This window comes from Zootoca vivipara, chromosome Z (genome assembly GCF_963506605.1).
Source record: "Zootoca vivipara chromosome Z, rZooViv1.1, whole genome shotgun sequence".
In the NCBI taxonomy this organism is placed as follows: domain Eukaryota; kingdom Metazoa; phylum Chordata; class Lepidosauria; order Squamata; family Lacertidae; genus Zootoca; species Zootoca vivipara.
The window spans coordinates 7,382,208-7,404,841 of NC_083294.1; the positions used below are offsets into that span (position 1 = coordinate 7,382,208).

The following is a 22,634-nucleotide window of genomic DNA, read 5'->3' on the forward strand; positions in this document are numbered from 1 at the left end:
TTGTTGTTGTTTAGTCGTTTAGTCGTGTCCGACTCTTCGTGACCCCATGGACCATAGCACGCCAGGCACTCCTGTCTTGCACTTCCTCCCGCAGTTTGGTCAAACTCATGTTCGTAGCTTCGAGAACACCCAGGCAGATGGGCAGGGTATAAATAATAAATTATTATTATATTATTATTATTATGGTGCAAGGTGATTGAAAATCCTGCCCATGCGTCAGAGGTGACCCATGGGCTGGTGGGAGAGAAGGATCTGACCTGCTGCACCAAAAAGGTTTCACACCCCAGTCTACATTTATTGGCAGCAGCTATCTGGGGTTTCAGGCAAGAGACATTCTCATCCCTACTTGGTGATGCCTTGGATTGAACCTAGATCCTTCTGCATGCAAAGTAAATACTTTGCCACTGTGATACAGCTTTTCTCCCATGGACTCCATGATAAATCTCTAGTCGCTATTACAGTGCCTCCTTCCCACCGTCTCTGTTATCAGAGAACCTTAGTCAGCCCTTTTCAGACTGGCTTAGGAGCCCAGGAGTTGATTCTGTAAGTTGGCAACAGGAAAAACTCCATTAAAATCTCCAACAAAATTTGCTTATAGTGCAGCAATTCAGAAAGCTCCAAGGAATCATGCTTTTGATTTTGTGACTTTCAGTCTTTCGATACACCCAAATTTTGATGCTAATGCAAAAAATATTTCCCCAAAGGCAAAGAAGGAAATCTGCAACACCTGGAGGGCCATGGGTCCCCCCATCCCTGCTGCAAGGAGTTTTGGACTGGAAAGGGCAGAACACGGATAGGTGGATAGGTCCAGGTGCTGTTGGACTCCAACACCCATCAGCCCTTAGGATAGCTTTTTCTCATTCTTTCCTTACAAATCTGGAAATGCTGGAGATGTTTCAGGCTGGGCTTTGTAAGCAAACTCAAGTTAGGAAAGCACACACATCTTCCCAATTTAGAAGAAGAAAAAATTAGTTGAACTTTAACTGGCATGTCTTATTAGATTGTTTTAATGTGATTTGCTTCTGCTATTTGTCTCTTGCTTGCTAATGGACATCTCTTGTGTGGGTTGCTTATTTTTACTGTAATTCTTTCTTCTTCAAAAAAATCTATGTTGTTTTCATTGCAACTGGGGGGCGGCATCTATTTACAGTTAAAAGGGTGAATGTACATACTGAGCTGCCATATTTTTTTCCCCCTGGGTGTTGGAAAGCTCTTACATTTTATTTCCCTTTTGCAGGTTGACCTGCCAAAAGAAATGTCAGACCCATAGCAAAAATCTTGACATGAAAACTTGTAAACTTGAACAGCTTTGACTTGCACATGGTTTTATCATTATCTGCAATGAATATGCAGGGACATTTAACCAAGGGGGAGAGGGCAGGATGCACACAAAATTGGCAGATTCACATCAGCCACATTTTTTTTCTACACAAAGCGTATCTACATCTGATGCCAAAAATCAGCATAAACATTGCGACAAAAAAATGCCCCAACAATGTAATGAAGGCAAAAAGCTGGGAAAGAGAAACATAATGAACAGGTGCCCTGCCAAATCTACATTTCCACTGGAAACTCCAAGGTGTGACTTACCCCAAATAATTTTGGTAACACTAGTGTGTTGGAGGTGCTGTGAGGTGCCTAGGAGATGCCTTGTCCGCTCACAGAACTACAGTTCTAAAAGTAGTTTAGCAATCTCTCTTCCTTGGAAAATATGTGTATTGTAGCTCTGTGAACGGGTCTGCTGACAACTCCCAGCACCCTTAACAGACTGCTGTTCCTAGGATACTTTGGAGGAAACCATGACTGTGTAAAGTGGGATGGTACGCTAATCACCAGATGACACAGTTGGTTAGAGTGTGGTGCTGATAATGCCAAGGATGCAGGTTTGATCCCTGTAGGGAACATCTGCATGTTCCTGCATTGCAGCGGGTTGGACTAGATGACCCTCAGGGTACCTTACAACTCTACAATTCTATGCTTCTATGGTACTGCTTTAAGTGAATACAGTGGAACCTCGGTTTATGAAGACCTCGGTTTACGAATTTTCGGTTTACGAACGCCGTGGACCCGTCTGGAACGGATTAATCCACTTTCCATTACTTTCAATGGGAAAGTTCGCTTCAGTTTATGAACGCTTCAGTTTATGAACAGACTTCCGGAACCAATTGTGTTCATAAACCAAGGTACCACTGTACTGCAGATGAGGACTAATTTCAGTTTTGGCCCCACTCTCCTCCCCATTGAGTTCTATAAAAGGGTAATACTGAAACTAAGGAAGGGGAAGTTGATAGCTAGGCCCTGGAGCATAAATGTGCAGAGGCTTCCCCAATACAAGAGCTCCATGCAGAGGCGTGGGAAGGTCAAGTGGTACCCGGTGTGGAAAATTTCTTGTCAACCCCCCCACACACACACACATTGATTTTATTTATTTTTTTGCCTGCAAAAATGGTTTTATATTATTTCATATTTTCTTACAAAGGAATAATAATAATAATAATAATAATAATAATAATAAACTTTTATTTATATCCCAGCTGAAGTAGTGCTCAGGGCAGCTAACATCAGATAGATAACACTGGTAATAAATCAAACAATAATTAAATTACCTCCTAAAAACATGTTAAAATCAAATTAAATTCTAATTAGATGGCTTTCCGCAGGGTTAGGGTTGGGAACAGTAAGTGCTCCTTTGAACTGAAATTTCAGCCTTCACGACATGGGGAAATGGCCAAGTAAACAGCTGTTTTCGTGGAGGGTGGTCAAGATATTAACTGATATGCATGAAATTTCATATATAACTATATAATCTCTAGTGTAGTAAGATAAGACCTTCGGAGCCGGCATTAAAAAAAATTTTTTTTAAATTAACCACCCTAGTAGGGCAGTAATTGTTCCTTGATAATTTGTCACCCCCCTCCATGATGGCACCCGGGGAGGACCCCCGCCCCCCTTCCTACACCCCTGGCTCCATGTCCACAGCTGAGAACACATGGATCTCTCAACTAGAGCTATAACACCTGACATACTGTCAAAGACCACAAATGATCCATTTTGAATGCAGCATTTGCTATCCCTATGTTGTCTCTTGGCAGAAGGTGTCTTGGGATTTGAGCATTACAAATCTTTTGGGGGGGTGATAGGGGGAGCTGTATGCAGTCTTGACTACAACTTCAAGATCCTTGTCAAAAACAAAAACTTGGCCATGAAGGCAATCATTTGCCTGTGCCAAGTAAAAATGCTTTGTGGTATGGAACTTTCCATTCCAGTCATGACACTGGACCAAGTATTTATTGTAGCTCCTGGACTGGAAATCTGAGACCAAGTGTGTGTATTTTTTTTTCCCAACCAGCCTGGCTGATGCAACAATTTGTTAACTCCTTCTCTTTGTTTGCCTTATTGTCTGTCTCTTGGTTAGCAATGGGACCTCCCAAGGAAATTACATTCTCTGATATTACCGAAGACTCAGCTGTGGTCAGTTGGACAGCCCCACGGACAAAGGTGGACCTCTTCCGGATTAGCTATGTTCCAGTTACAGGAGGTAAGGGAGAAGAAGGGTGTATGAACAGGGATAGGCCAGAGGAGCGGGAACAGAGGCCTGGAGGTGGCCAAATGCCTGGCCCTCAGGATCTTCTCAGGCCGCATCTCCCAATCTTCCATCAGCACTTATCTACGCCCTTCATGAATGGTTTTGCCTGACTTAAATGTGTTCATGAACTGTGATCATTTCTCTTGCTTGCCTGGATGCAGCATAGAGAGAGATGGTATGGGTGTAGGATAAGAGTTGCCTTCGCTGCTTTGCCTACTTTTGTCTCTGACCCTATCCGCTGCTGGCATGTGCCCCCCCCACCCCCCGAAGGTTGCCTTTGGAAGACTATGACCCTTGGGATGGAATAATGTTTCAACCTTTTTCATAATACCAATTGTAAGGGCGAGGAAGTACAGAGGACCGCCCCCTTGCATCAGAAGTAGCTCCTCCCCAAGCAGCGATGGAAGCGAGGGCTCTGAGGAGGCTAGTGAGGGAATGGAGAGAGAGGGCCAGGGCTCCAGCAACATGAGAGAGCCCGGGCCACACAGGAGTGAGGAAAGGGAGGGGGAGAAGGGAGAAAATGAAAGCCTGGAGCGTAGACCCCTTCCTCCGGTTCCGTAATTACGCAGGAGAAAGAGAGGGAGGAGATTCACTGCCCCGAGGCTACTATGTTGGAGAAGATCATGTGGGGGGGGGCAGTGCCGGATTCTGCATCGGGCTGAGCAGACATGTTTTACATACCCAGCTCACTGTAAATAGCCTGCACTGATAAAAAACTGTTTAAAGACAAGCATGCGGAGCGTCGTTACTCTAGAGTAGTCGCAAGAACCTCTGACACCAATGAAACTGGATGTTGGGAGGTTCAGGACAAACAAAAGGCAACACTTCTTGTTGTGGTGCATAAAGGAAGAATGGAATGCTCAACCAGAAGATGTAGTGACAGCAACCCACTTGGATGGCTTTAAGGGGAGATTAGACAAATTCATACCCATGATGGCTGTGTACTACCTCCAGTGCTGGATCCGAATACCAGTTGCTGTGGAAGAGGAGTAGGGAAAGAGCTGTTGCGCTCGTGTATTTCTTGTAGGCTTCTCAGGAACATAATGGTCACTGAGAACAAGGTGCTGGACTAGACGGGTCTTTGGCAGAGCTCTTATGATCTCTTATGGCTGGTAATGTATTGTGAATGTTGGAGACAATTATGAAAACGCTTAAGCCTTTGCTTCTGGTTTCTGAACCTTGCACACTTGATTCCACCAGTCACCCAAGCTACGCATTATCTATTCCAGGTCCCCCCAATTATGTGACAGTAGATGGAAGCAAGAGTAGAACTAAACTGGCAAAGCTGATCCCTGGCGTGGAGTACATTGTCAGTATCGTCTCTGTCAAAGGATTTGAAGAAAGTGAGCCTGTTTCTGGATCTCTGACCACAGGTATGTCCCAGAAGTAGATGGTAATTAAGTGGCTCAGTAGCCAAGATGCTTTACAGCAGGAGTAGGGAACAGGATCCAGAGACCCTGTCTCCTGGTGGGCCACTTTGAGAAAAAGATAGGGCTGACCACTGTCAAACACCTGGTGTCTGGTTACCGTAGGTGTGCTCCTGATTCTTTCCTTTGGACTCAAGTGAGATTGCAAAGGAAGATGCCTGCCAATGTGGGGTTGCGGGCAGACATAGTTTAGGGGCAGGGAACGGTTTCACTCAGAAACTTTTGAGTGCAGCCTGCCACATTGGGGCTTGGTAGCAAAAGCCCTGCTTGCCATGAAAAAAAATGAAGAATTTATTTTAAGGTTCTTGGTTGTTCTTTTTCAGCCATTTGGCGTAACATATAATGTCAGGTGTGCATGATTTGGGCGAAGTGGCTTGATTAGGCCTGTGGACTGGAGATTCCTCACTATTGCTTTAGAGAGTACAAAAGGGCAGGTCCCTGCCCTGAGGAGCTTACAGTCTAAAATTTGACACAGAGGAAACAATGGAGAAAGGGGAAGGAAGACTGGGAGAAACAAGGGAGCAAGATGTGGCCATTACAGTTGCATGTGTTTAGGCTTAGTTACCCACAGCATTGGGATGTAGGTGGCGCTGTGGTCTAAACCACAGAGCCTAGGGCTTGCCGATCAGAAGGTCGGTGGTTCAAATCCCCATAACGGGGTGAGCTCCTGTTGCTTGGTCCCAGCTCCTGCCAACCTAGCAGTTCGAAAGGACCTCAAAGTGCAAGTAGATATATAGGTACCGCTCCGGCAGAAAGGTAAACGGCATTTCTGTGTGCTGCTCTGGTTCGCCAGAAGCGGCTTAGTCATGGTGGCCACATGACCTGGAAGCTGTACGCCGGCTCCCTCAGCCAATAATGTGAGATGAGCACCACAACCCCAGAGTCGTCCGTGACTGGACCTAACAGTCAGGGGTCCCTTTACCTTTACCTTACCCACTGCATTACTGCAGGACATGGGAACTAGAGGGGTATCCTTGACAGAAAATGTGTGTCTTTTTTCGGAAGGGATTTGAAGGAAGTAATGCAGATGACACCACACAAGTGTTCTAGCAAGTGGTACCAAGGCAGATTGTGACATTCTATCTCTCTCTGTCTCCCACTCTGTAGCTTTGGATAGCCCATCAGGGCTAATGGCAGTGAACATCACTGATTCCAAAGCACTGGCTGTTTGGCAACCGGCAATTGCTGCTGTTGATGAGTACATCATTTCCTATGTTACTGAGGGTGGTAAGTCAACATTGCTTTGGAGTAAGGCTGGGGCTGGTGGAGAAATGCGATCCAATTTTAAAGTCAAAACAACCAAATTTGCACTTTCTGATATAGCATGTGAACTGAAACAAAGTCATATTTTAAAATCTACACCCCTCCAGATTTTGCAATGCAGTTCTCCAGCCAAGGAATGTATACTGGAAAAAAATGCATATGCTGGGGGGAATAAAGTGTATGCAAATAACAACATACAAAAATGCATTACCGGTATGTCAGGAGAGATTGCTTTGTAAAAATGTGTATCCGGCAAAACTGAATACAAAATGTGTATATTAGGAGAAATTCACACTAACATTCAGATGAGGATTTTTTTTAAAAAAAATGCAAACAGTTGTAGAATTTTCTTCTTACCTACAACCACTCCAGGGGCTGTCTCAGTTTGTTATTGGCCCTGGGTTCACCTCCTGTTGACCTCCCTCCTTTCTGCCCTACCAATATCAATGGGCACCAGTCACAACTGCATCCTTTGCTTTTTGCTAACTCTGTCATGGAGCTCTCCTAAAATTGTTGGGTTGTACTTGGAGTGGACCCATTGAAATTAATGCACCTAAGTTAGCAATGGCCATGTTTCAATGGGTCTACTCTAAGTAGGACCAATGCTGGCTATAACCCATGAACTGCAGAGGAATAGCCATGTTAAGTTATAGTGGAACCTTAAAGACATTTGAAACTTTAAAGGTGCTTGTTGTATTGTAGCCTGCTTTTGGGGGGTGGGGAGCAAGTTCATTTGTGATCCAGATTGGTTCAATGTGAATTGTAATTTGCATTGTACCCTGACCTCAGACCTTATGATGGAAGATGGGTTTGAGATATTTCTAAGAAATAAAATAAAATTACAGGGATGGAGTTGAACAAGCTCTCTAATCCAAGTGGGCTGTGTTATAGAGTCCTCTTCTCTATATAGGTCGGCAAAAATTAACTAAGAGGAGCAACACATGCTTTGCAAAAGCAGTGAATCCAATATGCCATTAGCTTTGTTGGTTAGAGCATTGTGCTAATAATGCCAAGGTTGAAGGTTCGATCCCTGTATGGGACAGCTGCATCTTCCTGCAATGAAAGGGGTTGGACTCTACAATTCTAGGATTCTATGGTTCAACAAATGCACCTGCTGAATCCAAGTTGCTCATTGATCAATGGCCTGTCTTTGTTGTTTTAGAGCATGAAATGACTCAGAGTGTCTCAGGCAATACTGTGGAATATGATCTCACTGGCCTCCGCCCAGCCTCTGAATATACACTCCGGATCTATGCCAGGAAGGGACCACAGAAAAGCACAGTCATATCCACCAAATTCACTACAGGTAACATAGGCAGGTTCTGCTCCATCATAGGTTCCTGATTAAGCTTGTGGTCCTAAAACAAGCATATTGCACTGACTTTGGATTCTCAGAAGGGAGGGCTGAGTCTGCATGAGTGGGTTTGTATACTGTATATCTTTAACAATCTTTTCCAACCTTGCTCCCTCCAGGTGTTTTTGGACTATGATTCTTAACACTATTGTTAAGAATGGACTATTGTTCATGCTGCCTTGGGTCGATGGCAGCTTTGGTCCAAAACATCTGGAAGGCACCAGGAAGACCAATCTTTATATTAAAATATATTAAAAATAAAAATAAAAACTTCTCATCTTTCTCCTAGACCTTGATGCTCCAAGGGATCTCACTGCAACTGATGTTCAGTTTGAAACAGCACAGCTAACATGGAAGCCCCCTCGTGCCTCTGTTACAGGTTACCTCTTGATCTATGAATCAATTGATGGCAAAGTTAAGGTAAGCATTTGGGTCTAGTATGATAGTGTCTGTTATGTGCAGACTGCAAAGGGAAAGCACCCAGATATTAAAGATGTGTTCAGACATGCATTAGTTTCCCTCTGATTATAATGACAGCACTTCTGTCTGTTTTCTAATGTGTCTTTCACACTGCAGTGGCAGGTGCATTATGGAACTATGAGTTTTAGACTGATATACCAGCATGTTGGGACCCAGGTGGCGCTGTGGGTTAAACCACTGAGCCTAGGGCTTGCTGATCAGAAGGTCGGCAGTTCGAATCCCTGTGACGGGGTGAGCTCCCGTTGCTTGGTCCCAGCTCCTGCCAACCTAGCAGTTCAAAAGCACGTCAAAATGCAAGTAGATAAATAGGAACCGCTACAACGGCGTTTCCATGTGCTGCTCTGGTTTGCTAAAAGCGGCTTTGTCATGCTGGCCACATGACCTGGAAGCTATACGCCCGCTCCCTCGGCCAATAATGTGAGATGAGCGCACAACCCCAGAGTCGGTCACGACTGGACCTAATGGTCAGGGGTCCCTTTACCTTTACCAGCATGTTGCAATAAATTTAATTCGCATCATTGAGCGTGGTGGGACAAAACAATGAATGTTGTTAGACAATATCACTACTCCTTTACCCTTTCCGCACATGCCTGCTTTTGTTTCCCCACGACTGTTTGTTTGCTTTGCATATTGCCCTATACCCAGGGCAGTTAACAACATGAAGTTACAATATAAAAAGCACAACATGGGCATAATAAAAATAATTAAAACAATTAACAACAACAACAATAAATACACTCCTCAACAAGGACCCCTAAACAATAAAACCAGCCCAAAAATACGAATACAAAATCTAAATTAATATATAACATTTTAAAACAACCACCCCCCACCAAATAAAACAGGACCCACCCAAGTTAAAACTCTTTCTCCATTAGAACAATAATTTTAACAAAGAAGGACTGGCAAATGCCCTCATTCCACCTCCAAAGTGCCCCTCATGTAAACCACAGGAAAGATCCGTATGCCGTACACTGCCCCCAATTCTGTCACTTTATCTCACAATTTTCCAGGTTAAGGATAGTTGCAAATGTATCTTCAATGGAATCAAATGTAAATGAACATGTGTTATCTTCCATTAGTTTCCCACCTTTTGCATTGTGTAAAGCTGAAGTATAATGTGAGAATTAACAATTTGGGAAATGTTAGGGCAACGGAGTATATTGCTGTGTGAATGCAGACTTAGAGTGCATGGTTTGTTTGTAAAAGTTCCCAGGTTCCCATATAAGCCTGACAAGAATCTCTGTCAAAAGGCCCCCATAGAGCTGCAATCAATCAGCATTTCACAGGGCCAATGGTATATAGGAGCTTTCTGTGTTCCTTCTGTGAACAGGAGATCTACATCAATTGTCCTTCTATTTCCGTTACTTGGGGGGGGGGTTAATTATGGTTGTATCCAATGTCAGTTCCACTCAGACTAGATCCCATTGAAACCAATAGGCCTAAGTTTGTCATGACCATTAATTTCAATGGGTCTTCTCTGAGCGAAAATAATACTGGACACAACCCAATGTAACCAGAATTGCACTGCTCAGATATGCAGGTAAAACTCGGAAAATTAGAATATCGTCGAAAAGTGCATTTACGGTATATATGAGATAGATGCATGACATGCAAAGCAAGATATGTCAAGCCTTTATTTGTTGTAATTGTAATTATTTGTTGTTAGGTGGGTCAATCATAAATGGAATGTACGGTAATTAATGAAATGTAATAGCGATGTTTATTTATGTATTATTGTAACTATTTGTTTTATTACTGTGGAATTTCCAAAAGAAAGCATTTGTAAAAATTAAAAGAAAAATAAAAAATAATAAGTTGCATTACTAAAATAAATGCACTTTTCGACGATATTCTAATTTTCCGAGTTTCACCTGTCCATGAGACATACCAGAGGCAGGGAACATGAACATTTCCAGCAGTACACAAAACCTTTGTGGGTAGGACTTCAGGCTGTTGATGTGAATTTTAAGAGCAAAGAGGCCAAGCTCAAAAAATGTTCTGCCTGGGCTGGAGGCTGCCATATTTGTTTTCCCAGAGTGCCAAGCATCCCCATCATTCCAATGGGATCTCTGGACACGAGAAACTGTAAATGCCAGCCTGGCAAGGTCAAAGAGGAGTGACAGTGAGTTTTGAACCCCTGCTCTCAAAATTCACCCCAACCCTGAAAATAGCCAGAGGTGGGGAAGTACTGCACTTCTCACATCCATGCTTTCTTCATAAATAGCCTGGTATTGCACAGCCAAATTATTTGCCACCAAATGCCATTTGAGACCATTTTTGATGGGTGTCTAAGACATGATGAGTTTGGGCAGCAGAAACAGCTCCTCTATTTAGTGCAGTCATGTTCATAGAGATGCTACAGTAGGGGATACATATTTGACGCGCTCCAAATATGCTGCTGTGGCTTGGTGCATGTATCAGCCATGTTCACACCAACACTAACCTTGCTTTCTAGCTATGCCACCAGCATATTCTCGTATGAAAGATTTATCTTAAGGGAACCATTCTCTTGCTTCTAATGTAGTGTGGTGTGGGAAGATCTTATCAGGAACAGAAATGGCCTCATCAATCTTTGACACTGTTTTCTTAAGGTAGCATGAATGATTCAACAACCATGTAAAAATGGAACAAGTCTTCATTCTTAATTCATTCACCCTCCATTCATTATTGATTCCCTCCACCCTGCAGGAAGTTATCCTGGGACCTGAGTCGAATTCCTACAGCTTGTCAGAGCTGAGTCCATCCACCCAGTACACAGTGAAATTACAGGCCCTGAACCGGAATTTGAAGAGCAAGATCATCCAAGCAATATTCACCACAAGTATGATACATGCAGGGACCATAGCTGCCAAGTCTCCCGTTTTCCCCGGGAAATCCCCGTTTTCCAGCTGTTCCTAGCTGAAAAAACGGATTTTTTTGTTTTTTCCCGGTTTATTCTGGTGCGGCGGCCATTTTGGAACTGGGCGGAGCATGCTCAGAAGCGACTTTTGATGCTGCTCTGCCCAGTTCCAAAATGGCTGCAGTGCGACTTCTGGTGCGGCGGCCATTTTGGAACTGGGCAAAGCAGCATCAAAAGTCACTTCTGAGCATGCTCCGCCCAGTTCCAAAATGGCGGCAGTGCTAATTCCGGTCTGCTATTTCCGGCCCAGTCCCTTTTTTCTCTGACAGCAACTTGGCAGGGACTGGGAGGTGGGAGGTGGCAGGTGACACTTCCTACTCCCCCCCCCCCCACAAAGCAAACTGGCCCATATTTCAATACATCTGCTGTGCACCTGTCTAGATTATCACATTCAGTTCTGATTGCATCTTTAAAAAAAGATGCCATAGAGCTGGGAAAGGCAGCTCAAAGGGGAAGGATGGTTTCTCAATCCTCCCCAAATCTTCGTGCTCCAATGCTACCAGGAGCTAAGCCATGGTCTGAACCTGGGCCCATGTTTTGCCTTAAACAACAAGCTGCAGTCATGAGTTGTTCTTGGCATACCACTCACGGTTTGTATGGAGGGAGAGAAATCATAATGCTGCATGGTTCATACATCATGCCGAGGCAAACCATGGCTTAGCTACAGGTAACACAGTAGGAGAAGGACCAGGGAAGATGTGGAGCAGCCACAATTTCTGCTGTGTGGGCCCTTGTACTTCCACATTCAAATGTAGGCATGATCATAGCTGCCAAGTTATCCCTTTTTTACAGGGATTTTCCCTTATGCTGAATAGGCTTCCTCGCGAGAAAAGGGAAAACTTGGCAGCTATGGGCATGATTTGCCTCAGCGTCAAGGGTGCCAACTTGAATAAAATATGGGGGGGGTGCAGGTAAGCCCCATCCTGCATAATCGATCACATGATGCAGTGTACACACAACATTTGAATGGCAATGCCCATCAACTTGGGGGGCAGCCCCCTCAAATATTTTATTGCAGGGGCTTCATGACCCTATTAATTGGCTCCTTTGCTCATTGTAAATGTTGTCATGGTGGTCAGAATTTGACAGCTTTGTTGGGCCTAATGAAATGACACTTTTCTTTCAAGGGAGTTCAAGAGAGAACTGGGACACTTGCACCACCAACCTCAGTCTGCCATCAGCCAGCCCCTACCAGCCTGATTTTCTACATACATCTTCTCCAGAGGATCAAACTGCCTATGCCAGTTTCCTCTTACTTAGTCTCATGCCACATTTACACCATACAATTAAAGCACTATGTTTCCTTAGCTGTGATTCCTGCATTGCTGGGGATCAGACTAGATAGCTCTTTAAGCAGCCATGTCCCCCCCCAATGAATTCTGGGAGCTATAGTTCGTTAAAGGTTCTGAGAGTCGCTGGGACACAACCCCCAGAGTTCCCAGTGAATATGAATTGATTGTTTAAGTGCTCTGGGAATTGTAGCCCTGGGAAGGGATTGAGGATTTCCTAACTCCCAGCATCCTTAAAAACTACAGTTGCCAAAATTCTTTGGAGGAAACCATGACTGTTTAAAGTGGTATCATAGCACTTTAAATGTCTAGTGTGGATGGGGCCTGGGTGTTGCTCTTGCAAAACTCTGCAGGGAGGAGTATGGGGACAAATCTAGAATTAGTTGGCTCTGCCTCCACCACTTTTGGTCTACCTGCCTTCTTCCGTGTCAGGCTCAATAGGCACCACTCACCACTGCTTTCTCGGTAACAAGTGCTGGTACTCAAGTAGTCATTCTTTGCTTGTTCCCCTTTGTTGCAGCTGGACTCTTGTACCCTTACCCCAGAGACTGCTCCCAAGCTCTACTGAATGGAGAAACAGCCTCTGGCCTCTACACGATTTATCTAAATGGCAACAAGTCTCAGCCTACAGAGGTGTTCTGCGACATGAGTTCTGATGGAGGCGGATGGATTGTGAGTATTTGTGAGGATATATAAATACACAAGCTGTCTGCCACTGTCCCATTATAGCAATGTTTATAAAAATATCTGAAGAAGTGTGCATGCACACGAAAGCTCATACCAAAATAAAAACTTAGTTGGTCTTTAAGGTGCTACTGAAGGAATTTTTTTATTTTACTTCGATCCAGACCAACACGGCTACCTACCTGTAACCAAAAATAACAATGTTTATTTTTGGGTTCCAGGTGTTTCTAAGAAGGCAGAATGGAGAGCAGGAATTCTACCAGAACTGGAGGACTTATGAGGCTGGATTTGGAAATCCCAGTGGTGAATTCTGGCTAGGTATGTGACTAACAAGAATTCCCTCACATTGCACAAAGGACTGCACCCTTGGCTTGGTGCCCTGTGCAGGAGAACCACCTACACTGGCCTATATCTGGTGCTGCTACTACCTTCAAAGGGTAGTAGACAAAGTAGTAGCCAAGTAGTTCCACTGCCAAACAACTCTTACCATCAGAAAGTTCTTCCTGGTGTTTGGCCAGACTCTCCTTTCTTGTAACTTGAAACCACCGGTTTTGGTCCTACCCTCCGGAGCAGGAGAAAACAAGCCTGCTCCATCTTCCATGGGACAGCCCTTTAGATATTTGAAGGTGGCTTTCATATCTCCTCTCAGTCCTCTTTTCCAGGCTAAACATACCCAATTCACTCAACCATTCCTCATAAGGCTTGGTTTCCAGTCCCTTTATTATCATGTTTGCCCTCCTCTGCACACCTTCCAGCTTGTCAATATTCTTCTTAAATTGTGGTGCCCGGAACTAGACACAGTATTCCAGGTGTGGTCTGACGAAGACAGACTAGAGCAATACTATGACTTCCCTTGATCTGGATACTATAGTTCTGTTGATGCAGCCTGGAATAGCATTAGCTTTTAATGCTGCTGCATCACACTATTGGCTCATGTTAAGCTTGTGGCCTGCTAACACCTCTAGATCCTTTTCACACGTACAACTCGGCTGTCCCCCATCTTATATTTCTGCAGCAGGTTATTCCTGCCTAAGTATAGAACCATGCATTTGTTCCCTGTAGGTCTGGACAGGCTCCACAAAATCACTTCCCAGGGCCAGTATGAGCTGCGGGTGGATTTGCGTGACCATGAAGAAACTGCCTATGCCCTCTATGACAAGTTTTTTGTCGGTGATGCCAGGTCTCGCTACCGGCTGAGAGTGGAAGGATATAGTGGAACGGCAGGTAGGTTTGTGTGCTAGCCTCAGAATAACTTGCAAGCCTCTGTGATTGTTTGTTTGTTCATTTTGGTTTGGAAATTTATATACTGCCGCAAGGCGGTTAACAACACTCCTGCATTGCAAAAGTTTGGACTAGGTGACCAATTGGGTCCCTTCCAGCTCTACGATTCTATGATTCTGCAGAACATATATATAATTATGTGCTGATTATTACGGTGTACTAATTATTGTTATGAGCTGCATTTATGTAACTTATAATAATTTGTTGTTGTTGTTGTTTAGTCGTTTAGTCGTGTCCGACTCTTCGTGACCCCATGGACCAGAGCACGCCAGGCACTCCTGTCTTCCACTGCCTCCCGCAATTTGGTCAGACTCATGTTGGTAGCTTCGAGAACACTGTCCAACCATCTCGTCCTCTGTCGTCCCCTTCTCCTAGTGCCCTCAATCTTTCCCAACATCAGGGTCTTTTCCAGGCAGTCTTCTCTTCTCATGAGGTGGCCAAAGTATTGGAGCCTCAGCTTCAGGATCTGTCCTTCCAGTGAGCACTCAGGGCTGATTTCCTTCAGAATGGATAGGTTTGATCTTCTTGCAGTCCATGGGACTCTCAAGAGTCTCCTCCAGCACCATAATTCAAAAGCACCAATTCTTCGGCGATCAGCCTTCTTTATGGTCCAGCTCTCACTTCCATACATCACTACTGGGAAAACCATAGCTTTAACTATAATATACAGTACCTAATGGTACATAATACATAATGAGCATCGTCAATATATGCTAAACAGCAATGTCAAACTATACCCAGTATCATCCAAGCAATAAACATGGACACCCTGTAAAATACAACATCTAATAACCTATTACCTATTTATCACAGATGCAGCTGTAAAGTATAATGTATATCTAGTAACACCTTCCTGAAAAAAACCAGAGGGAAATCAGAAGCCCAAATTACTTCTGTTGTGTTCTATGTCCTTCCGCCAAAGCTCTGGTAAAGTCATTCTTAGATTGCAAACTGGAGCTGTCAGTCACAGAAGGACCCACACCTCTGCCCCCACCTCCTCATTTTCATTTTATGAAGAATTTGGAGGAAGTTACAGTAATGTATCATAGTTGTTGTTGTTTTTAAAGAAAAGGTTCTGAGACAATCTGAATATCTCTAAGAAAGGAATCCTTACCTGGAGCATGTCTCATTTGATTTCTTCTCTTGTTGAGTCTTGATTAGCATAATCAACAACAACAACAACAACAACAACAGGTGATAGCCAACTAAGTCTTATTTGTAGTAGGAGAAATGAAAAATGGAAACAATGCAGCTGCAGTCATTCATTGTTTGTGGTCACCTTTTATAAGTATCCTAGAATTTCAGGATTGGAGGTGACTCCAAGGGTCATCCAGTCCACCTATGCAATATAGAAATAACAACTAAAGAATCCTTGACACATGGTCATACAATCATTCTTTAAAAACAGCCAATGAATGAGAACTCATCACTTTTCAAGGTGGTCCATTCCACTGTCAAACAGCTATTACTGTCAGGCTGGATCAAATAAGTGTTTCAGTTAAATGTGTTGTAAACTCATACAGTCGTACCTCGGGTTGCGAACACCTCGGGTTACGAACACCTCGGGTTACAAACTGCGCAAACCCAGAAGTATTTTTGGCGCGCGCGCGCAGAAGCACCACACGTGTTTGCGCATGCGCAAAGCGCAAAAATAGCAAAAATAGTGCTTTGTGCATGCGCAAAATGGCATTTTCGGGTTACGAACTTTTCGGGTTATGAACTGCGACCCGGAACGGATCGCGTTCGTAACCCGAGGTACCACTGTACAGGGAAATCCAGTTGGGAAAGATGGGGATCCACAGCGCCATCTGGTGTCACAGGGTTATATTGCTTATACAACACACATAAAATGCTTTTTCTTTATCAATCTAGCTGAGTCCTCAGAAAGCTCTTAGTGTTTAGTAGGAATCTCCTTTCTTATTTCTTGAATCCATTGGTTTGGGTCCTCCCGTCCAGAGCAGCAGAAACAAAGTTTGTTCCATCCTCCATATGAAAGCCTTTCAGATGTTTGAAGATAGCTATCATCTCCTCTCAGTCATCTGTTCTCAAAGCTAAACATAGCTTGCCTCCTCCGCCATTCCTCATAAGGCTTGTTTTCTAAACACTTGATCATCCTGGTTGCCCTCTGCACATGTTTCAGCTTGTCAAAATCCTTTTCAAACTGTGGTATCCCCTCTGTCAACAATGTATGCTAATAACTTGTTGTGACCCTCAGCCTTAATTTTGTGTAAGCTATGCATGGGGGGAAGGGGGGGGAAACAAACCCAACCCCAAGTTCTGGCATTTTTGGTTCTTGCAATGCAGTTTAAGAGCTGACGTCCGTGGTGGTTGAGCACTTCTTACTCTTGATAAAGAGTTCCTCACCCCCAGAAGGAGCAGTATTTTATTTTTGTCCATCAATTTAACACAGGGTTAAAATGGGGTTGCATTGGGATACCTTTGTCTCCTGCAAGGGATTATGGGCCTTTTTGTGTAACATTGCTTCTGTGTGCCATTTCAATTTTAAATCTACCTGGCGCTGAGCAACTTGCTGTTTCTTCTGTCCTGGAATGTAAACAGCCAGGCTGAGCCCAGCAATGTCTCTCTTGAAGCTCTAAGTACCTGTCCTGAATATGGCTTACACAAGAAGGAACATGATGCCAAGAATGTGCTTAGCGGTTCCTCATCATAACAAGCTGTACGTTGTGTGACAAAGCATGGGAAATGTTATGGAAGGCCACATCTGCTTTGTTGCAAAGATGGCAGGCCAAATCCCACAGGCTCCTTCCAGTCCTTTCCTTGCCCCCTTCCCACCCCCTTATATTGGAACCTGTATTGGAATGAGCAGAACGATCTCTCAACAAACACAAAACACATTCAATAGAAAGGGAGTGAAGAATCTAGAGGAGTCGTGACCAGCTAATTCAACTCAGAGCAGGCCCCGTTGGAATAAATAGATGCAAGTAGTCATGTGTGCTAATCTCCATGGGTCTGTTTGTTCTGAGAATCCCCAGAGATAGGTAAATTTATAATGCAAACCATATGCACCCTTCCAAGGTTTGTTTTGAAGCCTGCTAGGGGTGGGGTGGAAACTGCCAGTGGCCACCAGACTAGAAATTTGGTACCCCTCCCCCCCAAAAAAAGAGCAGATGGGTGAATCTGTCCATTTCTGGTTCTCTCAGTTTCTCCCCACCCCTCCCAATATTAAGTTTAGTTCTTCACAATTCCACCATTAGTTTGCTATTTCTTCACTTATTTAAACATCATCATAGAAATTCATCAGTATTTCTCTGCAGATTTCTTCCAATATGGGGAAGGGCTCACTCATATCACTACTTCAGACCATTCTCTTTGTTTCTGCCCACGGTAACATCAGTCTTTCTTTTGTGTTCACAAGCCAGGCTGGCACTATCATTAGGCAGTGGGGCAGCTACTTCAGGCGGTAGATGTCAGGGGACAGCAGCATTCTGCCCTTTTCCTCCTGGGACCCCTGAACCTATCTGCTCTGTGCCACCTAAGCTAGCCCACTGACCTAAGGTATAGTGGAGAAGGTTGTCCCACTGTCAAAGGTCCCACCCACCTTATGCATCTAAAGAACGTAAGTGGGAATAAGAGCAACTCTTCTGGAACACAGCAAAGGCCCATCTAGTACAACTTTCTGTTTTCCAACAATGGACAACCAAAGGTCCCTTGGAGGTGCTCCTGGGTGGAGCCAAGTCCACTGGAGCAAGTATAACCCACTGAACCAGCAGCAGAGCATATGTTACCACTGCCTGGGGCATATGTGAAGTGCTCAGCAGGACGCGGGGGGCAGAGTGCAGAGGGAGCCCACTGCTGCTGCACCAGCCCTACCCTCGACGCTGCTTCAAATCAGTCCAATCAGACTGATTTGAAGGGTGCACTCACACAGCCCTGGCAGCCCTGCACAGCATTGCAAGGCTGGGATAGGACTGCCTGATCCCAGCCTTGCAAAGTGGTACAGGAAGCACACTCACATGCCAGAGCCCAGCAGAGGAGAGGAGCGGCAATGCTGCCATGACCTCTCCACCCCTTCCGCCCCTGGGTCACACCCTCATCTTCCCTCTGTGGTAGAGGGTGGTGGCAGCAACTGCATCCTCCCCCTCCCTGTTGGCCTGCTTAGGGTGCGGCATGCATGGGCATCCCTTTCCCGTGCATAAAGAGCACGAGGTGCTGCCACCACCCAAACCATGAAGGCCTGGCCCGGGCGCACCTTCAGTGAGGGAGCCTGTCATGGGGACATGGTTGTGCCCCTTCCAAAAAAAAAAGAGCACCAAGAGTCCTCCCCCCCCCGCCCTCCCACACTACGCCACCGCACTGAACTCCCCTTCAGTCAGCTCCAACCTACCTGCTTTCTTTATTAAAAACCAGTCAGGACTGCTCAAGAGAGCCAGTGTGGTGTAGTGGTTAAGAGTGGTGGACTCGTAATCTGGTGAACCGGGTTCGCGTCTCTGCTCCTCCACATGCAGCTGCTGGGTGACCTTGGGCTAGTCACTCACCTCACAGAGTGTTTGTGGTGGGGGAGGAAGGGAAAGGAGAATGTTAGGCGCTTTGAGACTCCTTAGGGTAGTGATAAAGTGGGATATCAAATCCAAACTACTACTACTACTCCTCCTCTTCTTCAACCAGTCCCCTCTCCAAGGCCACCTACCTGCCTTCCTACCTGTTCAAAGGTTGGCCCTGCCTGTGGTCTTCCTCCTCCTTTGTCTCAGTGTTGCCCTTGTTAGAACTCAGCAGTGAAGAGGGTGGGTTAAAAACTAGGATTAGTTGGCTCCACCTGTTATTGACTCTAGTGCCATATACTGTTGGACTCCCAGACTTCCACCCTACAGGTGCCAATAGGGGCAGCAGCCACTTGTATTTGGAATGAGGAAGGGGAGACATACTATTTTGACCTTCACCTCGGGTCACAAAAATGTATAGTACAGTTCCTGCTAGCAACAACCTAAAAATCAGCTATGTTTTTTCTCCATCACACAGGCGATTCCATGACCTATCACAATGCACGCTTCTTTTCCACCTACGACAAGGACCATGATGCAGCAATCACTAACTGCGCTTTATCATACAAAGGGGCTTTCTGGTACAAGAACTGCCACCGTGTTAACCTGATGGGTAGATATGGGGACAACAACCACAGCCAGGTAAGTTGAAACAAAAATTTAAAAAATTCCTTCCAGCAGCACCTTAGAGACCAACTAAGTTTGTCAACAGGTAAGTTGTTGTAGTTGCTGTTGTACATTGCACTTGTGATGCAGGGTACAAGTGGCCAAGTCACCACCTTGCAGAGCTTAGAAGTGAAGATGGGAGGTTGTCCTACCAGTGTTAGCCCTATTCAGAGTAGACATTGAAATTAATGGACAGTGCTAACTTTTTGTTGGCACCTGTCTCCCTCAAGAGACAATGCAGTGCGCCTCCGGGGGTGAAGTCAAAACTGCTGGAGAATTGGATTGCCTGCTGTGGCTAAAGAGACCAATAACTCATAACTGATGTGTTCCATGTTGTTTTTGCTGCGTTAGCAGTGCCATCTCTGGGGCACTAGCCTAGGCAATGTGTATGGAGGTCCTGATTATGATGCGTCCCCTCTCAGCCTCCCTGATGTGGTCCAAAAGGAAAGCATATACATTTGGCACCAGCTAGGCTGCAGGAGTTGCCAGAAGGAGGCATGCAAGATGCCACCTGGCTGCTTTAGGGGCTCTATGCTGGATTTGTGTAGGGTTTACTCCTTGGCCCTTTGTTCTCCTGAAGATGTCCCACAAGGCATCAGGTGCAGATTTTTTCCTTGACATTTACTCACTCAACTTAGATCCATTAATTCCAATGGATGTATACCGAGCAAAACAAGGCGAATCATTGCATCAAAGCAAAAGAAACCCTGAACATCCCACTGAGCTAAGTTCAGGGTGTAGCTACATCAGCCCCAACAAATGGCTGTATTTTCAGCTTTGCTTAAATACTTCCAGCAGTGCAGAGCCCATTTCATCCTGTTTCTGTTGGAATTCTCTGGCATCCCTGCCTACATACCTACTCTCTGATTAGACAAGCAAGCAGACGGCACTGCCACAGATCCAGGCACTTAAAAGAGACCCAGAGAAAGGAGATGTGGAATGGTGAAAGTCCTGAAGCCGCATAGGAAGCCCTGGAAGCCCACATTTTGTCCCTTGAGTCTGAGGTTCCCACCATTGCTATTGAGGACTGCTTGGGAATAAATATCAACCTATAGAATTGATGGCTATGATGGCATTTCAACCAGGGATGCCATGGCTTGTAGCTGATACTCTTAACTGCACACAACAGCTAGTAAACAGTTGCCTTCGTCCATTCATTTATATCAACCTTCCATTCTTGCCTCTGTTTTCGCAGGGCGTCAACTGGTTCCACTGGAAAGGTCATGAGCACTCCATCCAGTTTGCAGAGATGAAACTGCGACCATACAGCTTTAGGAATCTTGAAGGGAGACGAAAGAGAGCATGAATCCTCCACAGGGTTGGCTGACAGAAAGAAAAAGAATGGTTGCTTGTTTGTTTGTTTATCCAGAAATTTGGGGGAAGGGAGATTAGAAATGGAGATGGGAACTTTACCAAAGCATCAGTGTTGCTTGACGTAACCTTGGCTCCCTTGACCATTTTTATTGGGGGGGTGGGAAAGGCTTCTTCAAAACGTAGCATGCTCAACTGAGCATCCTTTCCCCCACCCCCCACCCTATCTGTAGCTGGCTTTCTTTGCACCAAAGATGACAATCGCCAGGGAGGGAAGCGGGGAGGGGAGGGGATGTCAGGGAAGAGGACACAATCTGGCATATTCACACACAGAATCACACACAAAAATATATATACATTATTATTGTGATCATTATTAGCCATCCTTGAGCTTTATTAGCTGATGATCTGGAATCTTTCCCTATATATACAGACTGGATCCAGACCTCTCCATGACTAACTGAAGTTCCATTGGTTTCAGTGGGTTTACTCCAAGCATGACTAAAGGTGCAATCCTATCTCCACTCACCTGGGAGTAGTAGTGGCTGGTGCACATTTGGACTGGTAGGGGGGATGGCAGAGTGCAGAAAAGTAGGCAGCACCAGAGCCAACGACATTCTAGTTTTGTCCCCATCCTCCTCCCTGCTGAGTTCGAAAAGGGCAACACTGAGACACAGGAGGATCTAACTTCTTAGTAGGCATGGTGGGGATTGCACTGCAAGTCTGGATCCACCTCTCTCTCTCTCTCTCTCTGTTTTTTTTTTTAAAAAAACACAGATATAGAAAAGGGCAAGGAAGAAAGCAGCCCTATTTAAACATTTCATCCTAAGATTAATATTATTAATATAATGAAAAGAAAAGAAAAGAAAAGGATGATAATAATAATAAGCTAAGTTTTCTTGTCATCATGGTTTTGTTTTTGTTTTGTTTTTTTTAAACAATCCATGCTTTCCAAAACACAGCAGGACAGTGTCTGATTGTACATTTTTAAAAAAATTAAATAAAAGCACAATTTTACTTTTACAGAAATCTCTGAGTCTTTCCCCCCCCACTAATGTGTCATATTGTTTGGTATACATTCAAGGGCTATGGGCGTATATAGGGCTCTCCGCAGTGTGTGTGTGTCTGTGTGTGTGTGTCTGTGTCTGTGTCTGTCCGTGTACCATAGCAACGACAGAAAAATTGCAGGCAGTCTCCATTTAAATTCCTGGCATTGCCAGTGAAAGCAATGATGTGCAGGACTACAGATTTCCTACCCCTGAGTTAAAGGATCCCTGGAAAGGAGTTTTGGAAGAACTTCTTTGTGAGACCATGGGACAATGTTGACAATCAAGAGTATAGATGGTAATGGAGAAAGTACTTGCCTCCTGTACCAAATTACTGCATTTTTCCATCTATAAGACACCCCCATGTATAAGATGCTCCCTATTTTTGTGGCAGCAACCAATGGCCAGCCCACCCTCGGCACTATCTGTGTATAAGACGCCCTCTAATTTTTGACATTATTTTTAAGGGGAGGAAACCCTAGTCTTATACACAGAAAAATACAGTATTCTAAAGGTGAGGCTTAGTCTCAAAATGGCACAGAAATGAATCGAAGGGGAAGGACCATAGCTTAGTGTTTGAGATCCCAGGTTCAACCCCTGGCACCTCCAGATAAGGGCTAGGAAAGATTCTGCCTGAAACTCTGGAGAGTCTCTGCAACTAAGTGTAGAGACAGTCCTAAGCTAGGTGGGTCATTATGGGATGAATCCACTTGTTCCTATGTATTCAGGGAAGGGCCAAAACACCTTGGCAGAGCACACACATAGCATGCAGTTGTTTCAACATTCAATCCCCAGTATCCCGTTTGAAATACCGGAGAGCCTGTGCCAGTTAGTGTTGATAATGCT

General features: G+C 44.7%; 1 protein-coding gene across 6 annotated transcripts in view; it reads left to right on the forward strand.

The window, feature by feature from the left end:
• TNC (tenascin C) overlaps positions 1-21,501 on the forward strand; it is an 87,631-nt gene extending 66,130 nt beyond the window's left edge. For all 6 annotated transcript variants that reach the window (XM_035112807.2, XM_035112808.2, XM_035112809.2 and 3 more), the window contains 11 exons: positions 3,416-3,538; positions 4,816-4,959; positions 6,121-6,240; positions 7,439-7,582; positions 7,920-8,050; positions 10,802-10,934; positions 12,822-12,973; positions 13,207-13,303; positions 14,048-14,209; positions 19,244-19,407; positions 20,627-21,501. In XM_035112807.2, coding sequence (XP_034968698.2) covers positions 3,416-3,538; positions 4,816-4,959; positions 6,121-6,240; positions 7,439-7,582; positions 7,920-8,050; positions 10,802-10,934; positions 12,822-12,973; positions 13,207-13,303; positions 14,048-14,209; positions 19,244-19,407; positions 20,627-20,737 — 1,481 coding nt within the window. In that variant the 3' untranslated portion in view covers positions 20,738-21,501. The remainder of the gene's footprint in view (positions 1-3,415; positions 3,539-4,815; positions 4,960-6,120; positions 6,241-7,438; positions 7,583-7,919; positions 8,051-10,801; positions 10,935-12,821; positions 12,974-13,206; positions 13,304-14,047; positions 14,210-19,243; positions 19,408-20,626) is intronic.
• The last annotated feature ends 1,133 nt before the right edge of the window (positions 21,502-22,634 follow it).